Source organism: Phyllobates terribilis, unplaced genomic scaffold (assembly GCF_046119375.1).
Source record: "Phyllobates terribilis strain yellow unplaced genomic scaffold, ASM4611937v1 Scaffold_1__5_contigs__length_1240528914, whole genome shotgun sequence".
Taxonomy (NCBI): Eukaryota; Metazoa; Chordata; class Amphibia; order Anura; family Dendrobatidae; genus Phyllobates; species Phyllobates terribilis.
In genome coordinates this window covers 899,983,536-899,996,283 of record NW_027362761.1, presented here as the reverse complement: position 1 = coordinate 899,996,283, position 12,748 = coordinate 899,983,536, and the positions used below count along the sequence as shown (strand labels likewise).

The 12,748-nt window shown below is 41.3% G+C and overlaps 1 protein-coding gene across 1 annotated transcript in view; it reads right to left on the bottom strand.

Annotated features, from left to right (window-relative positions):
* The window catches only part of COL25A1 (collagen type XXV alpha 1 chain), a 686,464-nt gene that overhangs the window by 263,582 nt on the left and 410,134 nt on the right, over window positions 1–12,748 (bottom strand). The window contains exons 6-7 of the mRNA XM_073640961.1: window positions 11,027–11,053; window positions 10,819–10,845 (exon numbers count right to left, since the gene is read on the bottom strand). Of these exons, the coding sequence (XP_073497062.1) occupies window positions 10,819–10,845; window positions 11,027–11,053 (54 nt within the window). The remainder of the gene's footprint in view (window positions 1–10,818; window positions 10,846–11,026; window positions 11,054–12,748) is intronic.

Genomic DNA, 12,748 nt, shown 5'->3' with positions numbered 1-12,748 from the left:
GGGGCAGGGGAGAGATGCACATGGGGGGAGGGGAGATATGAGAGATGCACATGGGGGGGAGGGGAGAGATGAGAGATGCACATGGGGGGAGGGGAGAGATGAGAGATGCACGGGGGGGTGAGAGATGCACGGGGGGGATGAGAGATGCACGGGGGGGATGAGAGATGCATGGGGGGGATGAGAGATGCATGGGGGGGATGAGAGATGCACGGGGGATGAGAGATGCACGGGGGGGGATGAGAGATGCACGGAGGGGATGAGAGATGCACGGGGGGTGGATGAGAGATGCACGGGGGAGTGAGAGATGCACGGAGGTGGATGAGAGATGCACGGAGGGGGATGAGAGATGCACGGGGGGTGAGCTGCACATGGGGGGGTGAGAGATGCACATGGGGGGGGTTATGTTTACATAACTTTGTTGCCTTATGAAGGGCGGGGGGGGGCCCCAAAAATTTCTTGCACAGGGGCCCACTACAGTCTGTGTCCGCCCCTGGGATGAAGTAAATGCAGCTGAACAGCAGCTGTCAGGACAGCTGCCCTGTCCTGCTGCAGGGCGTGATGGGGCCTCAGTGATGCGGCTCCTGGCACAGCACATTATGTGGGGCTCCTGGCATAGCTCCTGGCGGGGACCTGGTCTACACTATATGATAAGTATGCACTAAACTCCAAATCCCTCCATTACCCCGCCCCCATATGACCAAAGCCCCGCCCACCCCACCCCCTCCTTGCTGGGCCATGGAAAAATGATCTTGCTTCAAGCCGGTCCCTGGTGCAAAAAAGGTTGGGGACCACTGGGTTATAGGGTACAGAATGGTAGACTAATCAACTAGTCTGAGATTTAAAGGGATTCTGTCAGCACAAAATGACTGATCAAACCAAGTCCTGCCGCTCGGTGCTTCATGGAGCAGCCAATCATTTATATACACCTTTCCACCTACTTGTTTTCCATGTATCTCCACCCCCTTCTTCTTTGAGTGACAGATCTGGCTTCATAGAGCCAGGGAAGGGTGGAGATTGTTGGAAACCAAGCAGGTGGGAAGGTGTACAGTCATGGCCTAAAGTATTGAGAATGAGACAAATAGTAATTTTTCCAAAGTTTACTGCTTCATTTTTTGTAATGGCAATTTGCATATACTCCTGAATGTCAAAGAGTGATCAGCTTAACAGCAATTACTGTACTTGCAAAGTCAATATTTGCCCAGAAAATGAACTTTAACCCCCAAAACACATTTCAACATCATTGCAGTCCTGCCTTAAAAGGAGCAGCTAACATAATTTTAGTGATTGATCCATTAACACAGGTGTGGATGTTGATGAGGACAGGGCTGGCGATCAATCAGTCATGATTAAGTAAGAATGACATCACTGGACACTTTAAAAGGAGGCTGGTTCTTGGTATCATTGTTTCTCTTCAGTTAACCATGGTTATCTCTAAAGAAACACGTGCAGCCATCATTGCACTGCACAAAAATGGCCTAACAGGGAAGAGTATCGCAGCTACAAAGATTGCACCTCAGTCAACAATCTATCGCATCATCAAGAACTTCAAGGAGAGAGCTTCCATTGTTGTCAAAAAGGCTCCAGGGCGCCCAAGAAAGACCAGCAAGCGCCAGGACCGTATCTTAAAACTGTTTCAGCTGCGGGATCGGACTACCAGCAGTGCCGAGCTTGCTCAGGAATGGCAGCAGGCTGGTGTGAGTGCTTCTGCACGCACTGTGAGGCGGAGACTCTTTGAGCAAGGGCTGGTTTCAAGGAGGGCAGCAAAGAAGCCACTTCTCTCCAGAAAAAACATCAGGGACCGACTGATACTCTGCAAAAGGTACAGGGAGTGGACTGCTGAGGACTGGGGCAAAGTCATTTTCTCTGATGAATCCCCTTTTCGATTGTTTGGGACATCTGGAAAACAGCTTATTCGGAGAAGAAGAGGTGAGTTCTACCACCAGTCTTGTCTCATGCCAACTGTAAAGCATCCTGAAACCATTCATGTGTGGGGTTGCTTCTCAGCCAAGGGAATCGGCTCACTCACAGTCTTGCCTAAAAACACAGCCATGAATAAAGAATGGTACCAGAATGTCCTCCAAGAGCAACTTCTCCCAACCGTCCAAGAGCAGTTTGGCGCCCAACAATGCCTTTTCCAGCATGATGGAGCACCTTGCCATAAAGCAAAGGTGATAACTAAATGGCTCATGGAACAAAACATAGAGATTTTGGGTCCATGGCCTGGAAACTCCCCAGATCTTAATCCCATTGTGAACTTGTGTTCAATCATCAAGAGACGGGTGGACAAACAAAAACCAACAAATTCTGGCAAAATGCAAGCATTGATTATGCAAGAATGGACTGCTATCAGTCAGGATTTGGTCCAAAAGTTGATTGAGAGCATGCCAGGGAGAATTACAGAGGTCTTGAAGAAGAAGGGGCAACACTGCAAATATTGACTTGCTGCATTAACTCATTCTAACTGTCAATATAACCTATTGGTACTCATAATATGATTGCAATTATATTTCTGTATGTGATATAAACATCAGACAAACACTAATAAAAACCAGAGGCCAGCAGATCATGTGAAAATATAATTTTGGTGTCATTCTCAAAACTTTTGGCCATGACTGTATATAAATGATTGGCTCTGCCATGAAGCACCAAGCGCCTGTACTTGGTTTGAACAGTCATTCTGTGCCGACAGAGTCCCTTTAACAATAACAGGTTGCGTTAGTAATTAGGCAATGGGAATCATCGATTGACTCTAAAGTAGTAACAGCTGATGCAGTTGCCACAATCTTACCAACAAACATGACAATGCACAGAGGCATAACTGAAGGTATATGGACACCTTTGGGGCCATTTTTGGTACATATTTTGGGCTACAAAAGCATTTGATGTTATAGAGTTTTATTATAAAGTTTTGTTTATTTGGCTCCTTTAACCTCTGCTGAATGAGCTAATTACAGCAGAATAGAAAAAAATGCAAACAGCAATCCCTAATGCAGTAACGTCACAATGATCCAGATGTCTATGTCATCACAAAGGAAACTCACTAACCTGGTGGAGTAGGTGCTATAAATCGGATGGTGCTTGTATTGGCTTGTGTTTTCCTAATCACATCTTCAAATGTACTGCAGGCAAAGAATGTATATTTCCTGCATCGAATGAGTTACCAGTGAATCTGTCAGTGAGCTTGTCTGATGGCAAGGTCTGTAACCCCTATCCCTTTTTTCTTTAACCATCTTCTAAGCTGATTAATGACCAAATCAAAGTTCCAACTTCAAAGATTCTCAAACGAGCTCAGTGACAGATTCACTGTTAACTCATTCTGCAGTCGGTTATACAAATAGGCTATAGAAGCCAAATGGTCAAAATTGTTAATAAAACACTAATGAAAATATGCTTTATCAGTGTCTGTGATAGCTACACCTGCACCCCCAGTACCTACACAACTGGTCCCCGTAAATTGTTATATGGCACAAAAAGAATATTAAACTCCTTTGCCAGTGACTTCTGCCTGGTTTACAAAGACAAATCATGATCTCCAATGACTCTTGCAGGACAAACTACAATAGAACTCTGTTCATCAAAGTATAAAATAACAGGAAGCTTCTCATCTAATAGAAGGTGGCTGCTGAAGAATTAACTGTTCTAGCAGAGGGAGATATCTGCTGAAACACTCAGCTCACTGAGGTTAAGATAATACTGTAAACGCCTGGACACTCTTTATTTTTTGGTAAATGAATTCCTTGTGCACAAAACATTCTTAAGATGCTATCAGTTTCTATGCAGCCCCAGCTGTTAGGTAACTTACTCTGAAAACACCACGAGGACCACATTTATGTATGAAAATGGTTATGAGGGTGTCCTGAGTGGTCTATTACTGCAGCAACAAGACACCAAGACTAATTAAATACCAGCTGTCGGCTGAGGAGTCTACGACAGGAAAATTATTAATCATTTATTTCATGCCGAGTCAAATTTATGTCTTTTCTTTATTGAATAGAATGCAAATCTAGTGAAAAGTAAGTTTGGACATTTTTTTTTTATAAAAAGATCTAGATCATTTCAAGGCTGACACAAACTTAGGCTGTGTGCCTACGTAGCATTTTTCAAGCGTATATGCTGCGGAATTTCCGCAGCGTAAACGCTTGAAAAACGCATGTATATCCGCACCCCATGGTCCCCAATGGCATTCCGCAATGTCAACGCCCATGCTGCGGATTTTTCCGCAGCGTATATGCTGCGGTCAAAAATCCGCAGCATGTTTATTAATTTTGCGGAAGCGCAGCGGAATCAATGTGCGGATGGTACCCAAGTCTGGATGAGAGGAGACTCTCATCCAGACCTGGGTACCAAAGAACCTGTAAAAAAAAGAATAAAATAAAGTTTATACTTATCTTCTGATGTTTTCCCTCCGTCGCGCTGTTGTCTGAAGGACCTGACACGTCATTGAGTCATGTGACCCACCACATGACTCAATGACGTCACCGCAGGTCCTGCATACAACAGCGTGAGCCGCTCAAGCCTCCGGACGGGACAGAGAATGCATCAGAAGGTGAGTATAAACTTTATTTTTTTATTTTTTACCATTCTGAACAAGTTGTCAAGCACTTTTCCAAGTGATGCTTGGAGAAGTGCTTGATAACCCGCATGCGGAAATGCATGCAAAGACGCCTCACAAACGCTTCTACCTGGCGGGAAAACCGCATGTAATATTCGCATGCGATTTTCCCGCCAGGGAGAAGCGTAAAAAATATGCTTCAGGTCCGCAACGTGGGCACATAGCCTTAGAGGCTCTTTTCTTTCATGTATCCCAGGGGGTAGAATAACTGTTAAGCAAAGGATCATGGATTTCCACTCCATTGCTTAAAGTACAAAGAAGAAAGCACTTTCCCTTTAAATATTGTTATATATAAACACATATGTATTTTTAATTTCAGAATTGAATAAAAAATTATATAAAACGGGTAAAATAAGTATTGAACACATCACCAATTTTCTAAGTAAATACTGTATATTTCTATAGGTGCTGTTGACATGAAATTCTCAAAAGATGTCGGTAACAACCCATCTAATCCACACAGGCAAAGAAATCAACCATGAATGTCATTAAATTAAGTTATGAGTAATAATGATAAATGACATCGGGAAAAAGCATTAAACATGCTTTCTAAACTTTATTTAGTACTTTGTACAAAAGCCTTTGTTGGTGATGACAGCTTCAAGATGCCTCCTGTATGTTCTTTCTATAAATGTTCTATTGGATTCAGGTCAGGTGATTGGCTGGGCCATTCTAGCAGTTTTATTTTCTTTCTCTGAAACCAATTGAGAGTTTCCTTGGCTGTGTGTTTGGGATTATTGTCTTGCTGAAATATCCACACTCGTTTCATTTTCATCATCCCGGTAGATGGCAGATTTTTATCAAGAATATCTCGGTACATTGGTCCATTTACCCTTCCTTCAATTATATGAAGTTTGCCAATGCCATATGTAGAAAAACAGCCCCACACCATGATGTTCCCACTTCCAAACTTCACTGTTGGTATGGTGTTTTTGGGGGAGTATGCAGTGCCTTTTGGAATTCAAACATGGTGTGTATTATGACATATAAAAAGCTCAATTTTGGTCTCATCTGACCAGACTATGTTCTCACAGTATTTCACAAGTTGTCTAACTGTTGTTGAGCGAACTATAAACGCGCTTGAATATGCTTTTTGTTCAGCAATAGAGTTTTGCGTGGTGAGAGTGCATATAGGGCATAGAGGTTGAGTGATTCATTTATAGTTTTCTTTGAAATAATTGGACCTACTGATTCTGGGTCTTTCTGTAGCTCTCCACAGGTGGCCCTTGGCTCTTGGACAACTCTTCTGAAAATTCTTTTCACTCCTCTGTCTAAAATTTTGTGGGGAGCACCTGTTCGCAGCCTGTTTATGGTAAAATGATGTTCTTTCTACTTCCGGATTATGGCCCCAACAGTGCTCCCTGGAACCTTTAGTAGTGGTTGCAAAGGTCTTGAGACAGTTCACTGGTTTTACCCATCATGAGTTGTTTCTTGTGTAGCATCTTGGTAATGAGACACCTTTTTATAGGCCATCAGTTGAACCAACTGATATTATTTTTCACTAAGTAGCAGGATTGCTTTCTAATTACTGATAAATTTCAGCAGGTGTCATGACTTTCTATGGCTTTTCATACCGCTCTTTCTGGATGTGTTGAAAATTTTTTCCCTGTATCATTTCTCTTTATTACACATAACTTAATTTATGGAGATCTATGGTTTGATTACCTTGCCTGTGTGGATTGGACCAAAAGTTTGGACACACCTTCTCATTTAAAGATTTTTCTGTATTTTCTTGACTATGAAAATTGTACATTCACACTGAAGGCATCAAAACTATGAATTAACACATGTGGAATTATATACTTAACAAAAAAGTGTTAAACAACTGAAAATATGTCTTATATTCTAGGTTCTTCAAAGTAGCCACCTTTTGCTTTGATGACTGCTTTGCACACTCTTGCCATTCTCTTGATGAGCTTCAAAAAGTAGTCACCGGAAATGGTCTTCCAACAATCTTGAAGGAGCTCCCAGAGATGCTTAGCACTTGTTGGCCCTTTTGCCTTCACTCTGCGGTCCAGCTCACCCCAAACCATCTTGATTGGGTTCAGGTCTGGTGACTGTGGAGGCCAGGTCATCTGGCGCAGCACCCCATCACTCTCCTTCTTGGTCAAATAGCCCTTACACAGCTTGGAGGTGTGTTTCGGGTCATTGTCCAGTTGAAAAATAAATGATGGTCCAACTAAACGCAAACCGGATGGAATAGCATGCTGCTGCAAGATGCTGTGGTAGCCATGCTGGTTCAGCATGCCTTCAATTTTGAATAAATCCCCAACAGTGTCACCAGCAAAGCACTCAAACACCATCACACCTCCTCCTCCATGCTTCACGGTGGGAACCAGGCATGTAGAGTCCATCCGTTCACCTTTTCTGCGTCGCACAAAGACACGGTGGTTGGAACCAAAGATCTCAAATTTGGACTCATCAGACCAAAGCACAGATTTCCACTGGTCTAATGTCCATTCCTTGTGTTCTTTAGACCAAACAAGTCTCTTCTGCTTGTTGCCTGTCCTTAGCAGTGGTTTCCTAGCAGCTGTTTTACCATGAAGGCCTGCTGCACAAAGTCTCCTCTTAACAGTTGTTGAAGAGATGTGTCTGCTGCTAGAACTCTGTGTGGCATTGACCTGGTCTCTAATCTGAGCTGCTGTTAACCTGCGATTTCTGAGGCTGGTGACTCGGATAAACTTATCCTCAGAAGCAGAGGTGACTCTTGGTCTTCCTTTCCTGGGGCGGTCCTCATGTGAGCCAGTTTCTTTGTAGCGCTTGATGGTTTTTGCAACTGCACTTGGGGACACTTTCAAAGTTTTCCCCATTTTTCGGACTGACTGACCTTCATTTCTTAAAATAATGATGGCCACTCGTTTTTCTTTACTTAGCTGCTTTTTTCTTGACATAATGCAAATTCTAACAGTCTATTCAGTAGGATTATCAGCTGCGTATCCACCAGACTTCTGCACAACACAACTGATGGTCCCAACCCCATTTATAAGGCAAGAAATCCCACTTATTAAACCTGACAGGGCACACCTGTGAAGTGAAAACCATTTCCGGTGACTACCTCTTGAAGCTCATCAAGAGAATGCCAAGAGGTGGCTACTTTGAAGAACCTAGAATATAAGACATATTTTCAGTTGTTTCACACTTTTTTGTTAAGTATATAATTCCACATGTGTTAATTCATAGTTTTGATGCCTTCAGTGTGAATGTACAATTTTCATAGTCATGAAAATACAGAAAAATCTTTAAATGAGAAGGTGTGTCCAAACTTTTGGTCTGTACTGTAAGTATGGAGTTAAAGTTTGCCTTGAAGTAAGTAGAAAGAAAATGGAGCTGATATTGATCAATCCAAGAATGTCATTTAGTTTTTCCCAGTATAGCTTAATATGGTATTATAGGGATGACTGTAAAATGTATTAAAAAATATATACATGACTATTTTCTATTTCTTTTTTTTCTGAACAGATATTTCAGAAAACCATTTTGGCCAAAGATTAACTTCACAATGTATTTTAACATAGTTTTACATGATCCTGAATTCTAACCTAAGTCCCGTATTTAACGCTATTGTATATAATTGTTATATTCGGCATTTCTATTTTACTATTATTGTAGATATCGTGATTATGTTTTACACTAACATAGGACTTAATGAGCAGGGATTTTTATATTTAATGCGGAAGAAAATTGTGACAGTGTAAACTGTCAGGCGGTGCATTGTAAAACAGGAGAGAGGTTTTAACTCTTATTTATTCGTCCGGGTAATGGAAAGCCAATAGATATAAAATCGGAATGGGGGTTATAAAAGGGATTATCCTGAGAATATACACATCTAGCACACGTGGCGTACAAACATTGATTACAATACACACACTGTGAAATGTGGATTTTAATATCAGTGCTGAGAGATTGCGTCTAATGAGAGGATTACTCGCAGTTGCCATCTCAGCATGAATAACAAAACCCCTATTACACCGCAGGACATCACATATATTATTTATACCATTGGGGTGCACTTGCCATGGATATAAAACACACAGTTTTGAGGGCACGGATCTATTCTCTTTCTTTTCATTGTAATTAAGGTGCTCATCTTCTAAAATATAGCATCACCGTTTATGGAACATGTCGTACTTAATTGCTCTCCATTACATTTGTCTAGGAGATAGGGTGATGGATCAGGAATGTCCTGCTGAAATGCAAATACTTAGAAATAATTACAAAGCCACAAACATTTAATTATGTCCCTGTCTATATATTACTGTATTGTATCTTGTCTACATCAATGGTTGATGATACTCACCAGCAGCTATGAGCCGCTATGAGAAATTAACCCTATAGCTTGGATACGACTGTATGATTTATGCTCTATACAGTCACTGAGTTATTGAATTATTTCACCTGGTTATTAGATGTCCACTTCTGCACCGCCCATGGTATAAATGTAAAGCTGTATAACAGCAACGTATATACTGCCGTGATAGTATTACATACGGTAGTTAGTATACAAACAGGACACAGAGTTAGAAGTGGAATTGTAAGCGCACTATAACACTACTCTGCACATTGTACTATTAGACCAGAAGGCTGATAGGAAACTATTAAAGGGGACATGACAGTAACAGTACCTCTGGTTAAGGGTAGAGGTAGTATGGGATAAACATTACCGCAACACCTACTGCACCATTGTGCTGAAAGTCAGCTTTTATTGGCATGCAAATAAATGCAGGTTGGTGTATCTGTATTCTTGACCTCTATGGCTCCTCTTGGCTGTTCCCTTCTGGCAATGTCCCAAGTTCTTGTCTGACAATAGTTTGAACAGGAGACATTTTGCATCAAAGTCTCTGTCCTTGCTGTCAATCAGGAAGCAGGGGTGGTGCCGACAGCGAGAAGTGACTGCAAAATGGATTGGTAGGAATATCTCATTTGCATATCAAAGCCACATTTTGGGGCAAAGGTGCAGCAGATGATCCTCTTTTGCACTATCCTATCCAGCACTACCTTTGTTGCACAGGGGTAGTGTTACTAACACGTTCCCTTTAGGGTAAAAAATGAAGTATTCCTATGTATAGTATTTTTTAATTAAGGTGCCTACACCACCCTGCTGGCTGACGACTATCCTTCTCTTGACCCCTTTATGAACTCTCGGTGCACATATTCTGAATAAGGGGAACAAACTGCGGCTTATGTCTAAAGAGGATAAAAGGATCGCCCATCGAATTTCAACATGCCTGATCTTTCCTTCCACCAACATAAACTGTCAGGGCGGTGTTGGGATGACCCCATATACATTGAATGATCTGCCTGTGGCCAGACATGTGAAGCAACTAGCAAATAATCTTATAAATGTGCTCCTGCTGTGTACTGTGTAATGGCTGTTTCTGATCATACAGGGATATGATCTAATCATACCACAGCTCCTGGGCAGGGGAGGAAGCAAAAGAGTATACAGATATTACAGCATGGGATCACAGCTGCTGCTTTCTGAGAGGTAAAATAAGTTTTAAACACAAAGGGAAATGCTTTACCTCACAGAAAGCAGCTGTGATCCCACCCTGCTCTGTCTGTATACTCTTTTCCTCCATTGCTCAGGATCTGTGATATGATCAGACCATGTCCCTGTACAGTCAGACACCACCATTACACAGTACACAGCAGGAGCACATTTATAAGATTATCTCAGCACAGGAACATTTTTTTTAAACACATCCAATTGTGGAAATTATTATTATTCCAAGATCTATTGATTAAAATTAACTTTTGTTCATGGGAAAACCCTTCTACGAACCATAACATAATTAGGCAGACTGTGATTTATAATCTTAGGCCTTTTTATTGTAATCTCCCTTTGAGGCATTGGAGCTAAAGTATAGGTGTAAAGTTTCTATGTCACCAATGACTTCTGTGGAACTACAAATCAAGATCTATGTCCTAACATGTCATTTCAGTTGTCCTTTGTAATAAACCAGGATGGATCTATCATCATTCCAGTTTTACAAGGGTTCTGCTAGGTAATTGGTACTAGAGCATTATTTGGTTATGTGCGCAACAGATGTACAATACACTGACTTTGCTGAGGTAGTGACTGGAGCATGCAGCGAAGATGTGGTTATTAGACATAGATACATAGTGGGGCTACTGTGTTAGTTCTAGCTTTAGCTAGACTTTTAACTAATGTATTTAGAAGTGCAACATTTTTTGAAAGTGCTTACCCGAGGGCCCTGATCACCTTGATCTCCCTGCAAAGGGGAAAGATGAGATGATAGTTTTAACAAGGACTCTGTGCTACCCTGTGACTCTCTCACAAATGCTGGATGTATGGCACAGATCTTATTATGCATTATTATGCTCCAGTTGAACATCAGCATGGATTTGCCATTCCACTTATAAAATATTCATATCTAATTATTTACTACTGACCTTGTCACCTTTTGGACCAGAAGGACCCTGAAAAAAACAAAAACAAAACTTATTGTATTTTCTTAAGGATTTTAATTTCTTAAATACATGTAGAAACCCCCATTAATATTATAAACATATATTAATAACAGAAAAAGGCTGCTCCAATATATTCCAAACATTAGCATAAATGTTCATGGTATGTTATGGCACTTTTGATCATTCGTACTCCCAAGTATTGTCACATGTCTAAGTCATAAACTCATATCTATCATACTAAAGCACATAATCACTTCTGAGTATGCCTCTATTCCTAATAGTCTCTGTGCTAGGCCACGTTCACACGTTCAATATTTGGTCAGTGAGTTAAGTGGTGCACTTGTTTCTATTAGGCTACAGTCCCACTATCAGTATTCGGTCAGTATTCAGTCAGTATTTTTTCTCAGGACTGGGAGCCAAAACCAGGAGTGGGTGATAAATGCAGAATTGCTGCACTTGTTTCTATTATACCTTTTCTCTGATGGTTCCTCACCTGGTTTTGTCTCCCACTCCTGAGAAAAAATACTGACCAAATACTGACCGAATACTGATAGTGGGGCCGTGGCCTTATTCTTTTCCTCTGATTGTTCCACTCCTGGTTTTGGCTCACAAATACTAAGGTAAAAAAATCACCAAATACTGAACGTATGAACATGGCCTAATCAGAATTTTCCCGCAAATATATTCAGCTATTATAAAAATGAGTTGCTGATATTTATTGTCTAGATAAGTATAGGTGAATATATCATTTTTTAAAGTGCATTTTCCCTATAATGAACTAACTAATCTGTTTTTTGGAAGTATGTCAGTTATGTAGACTCATGATTAAGGACAAGCTCCGCACAGCCCATGAGCAGTTACTGAACACTAGCTCCACAATGCTCTGATAAGACAGAACTCCAACTATTTTGTGTCCACCACCTTACACAAGTTGCTAATTAACCAAATGATTATTCCCGAATACTGGCCTGTGGTAAGATGGCAAGAATCAACCAACAAACTAGTAAAATCTCATTTGTAAGCTGATTGTATGTTTTATACATCCCAAAATATCATCGTTGTCAGCAGCACACCTCCCTGTGTAAAAAAGGGATATGCTGCCGATAAAATGAAAGCTGCATGAGGACTGAATGATAATATAAAAGATAAAATGGTCTCATGAAGTTTTATTCCACCTATTTAAACAAAAATGAAAAGGTTGTTCTCATATTCTTTTAAAGTGAACCTGATAGGTCTCCCTTGCCCTTTATAGAGAAATCATGATGGTTTGGAGGGCATGGGGGACCTGTCAGGTTCCCTTTAAAGGTAAAATTGCAAAGTGCTTTTAAAAACAAGCAACTTTGCAATTTACTTGTAATTAAAAATCCACCTCCATTCTCAAGAACAGAGGGAATTTTAATTTTATCACTTACTACTCGTTGCCAAGTTACCGGCCACCACTGCAATCTAACATTGGTGGCCAAACATGTGTTCATAGAACAAACTCTATTTATCACTGCTGCGAAGCTGACTGGATGTTACGCTCGCGCCCGGACTGACTGGCGTGAGCGTGATTAGTGATCCCACTGTACCATGAACCGAGGAGTGCCTGGAGGGGCGTAACTAAGTAGCAACCCGATCCGACCAAGGTCGCACGGCGGCTTAGTCGACTCCGTGAACCAAGGAGGAACCGAGCAGAGGGACCAGGTGCTACTCCAGGTCAGA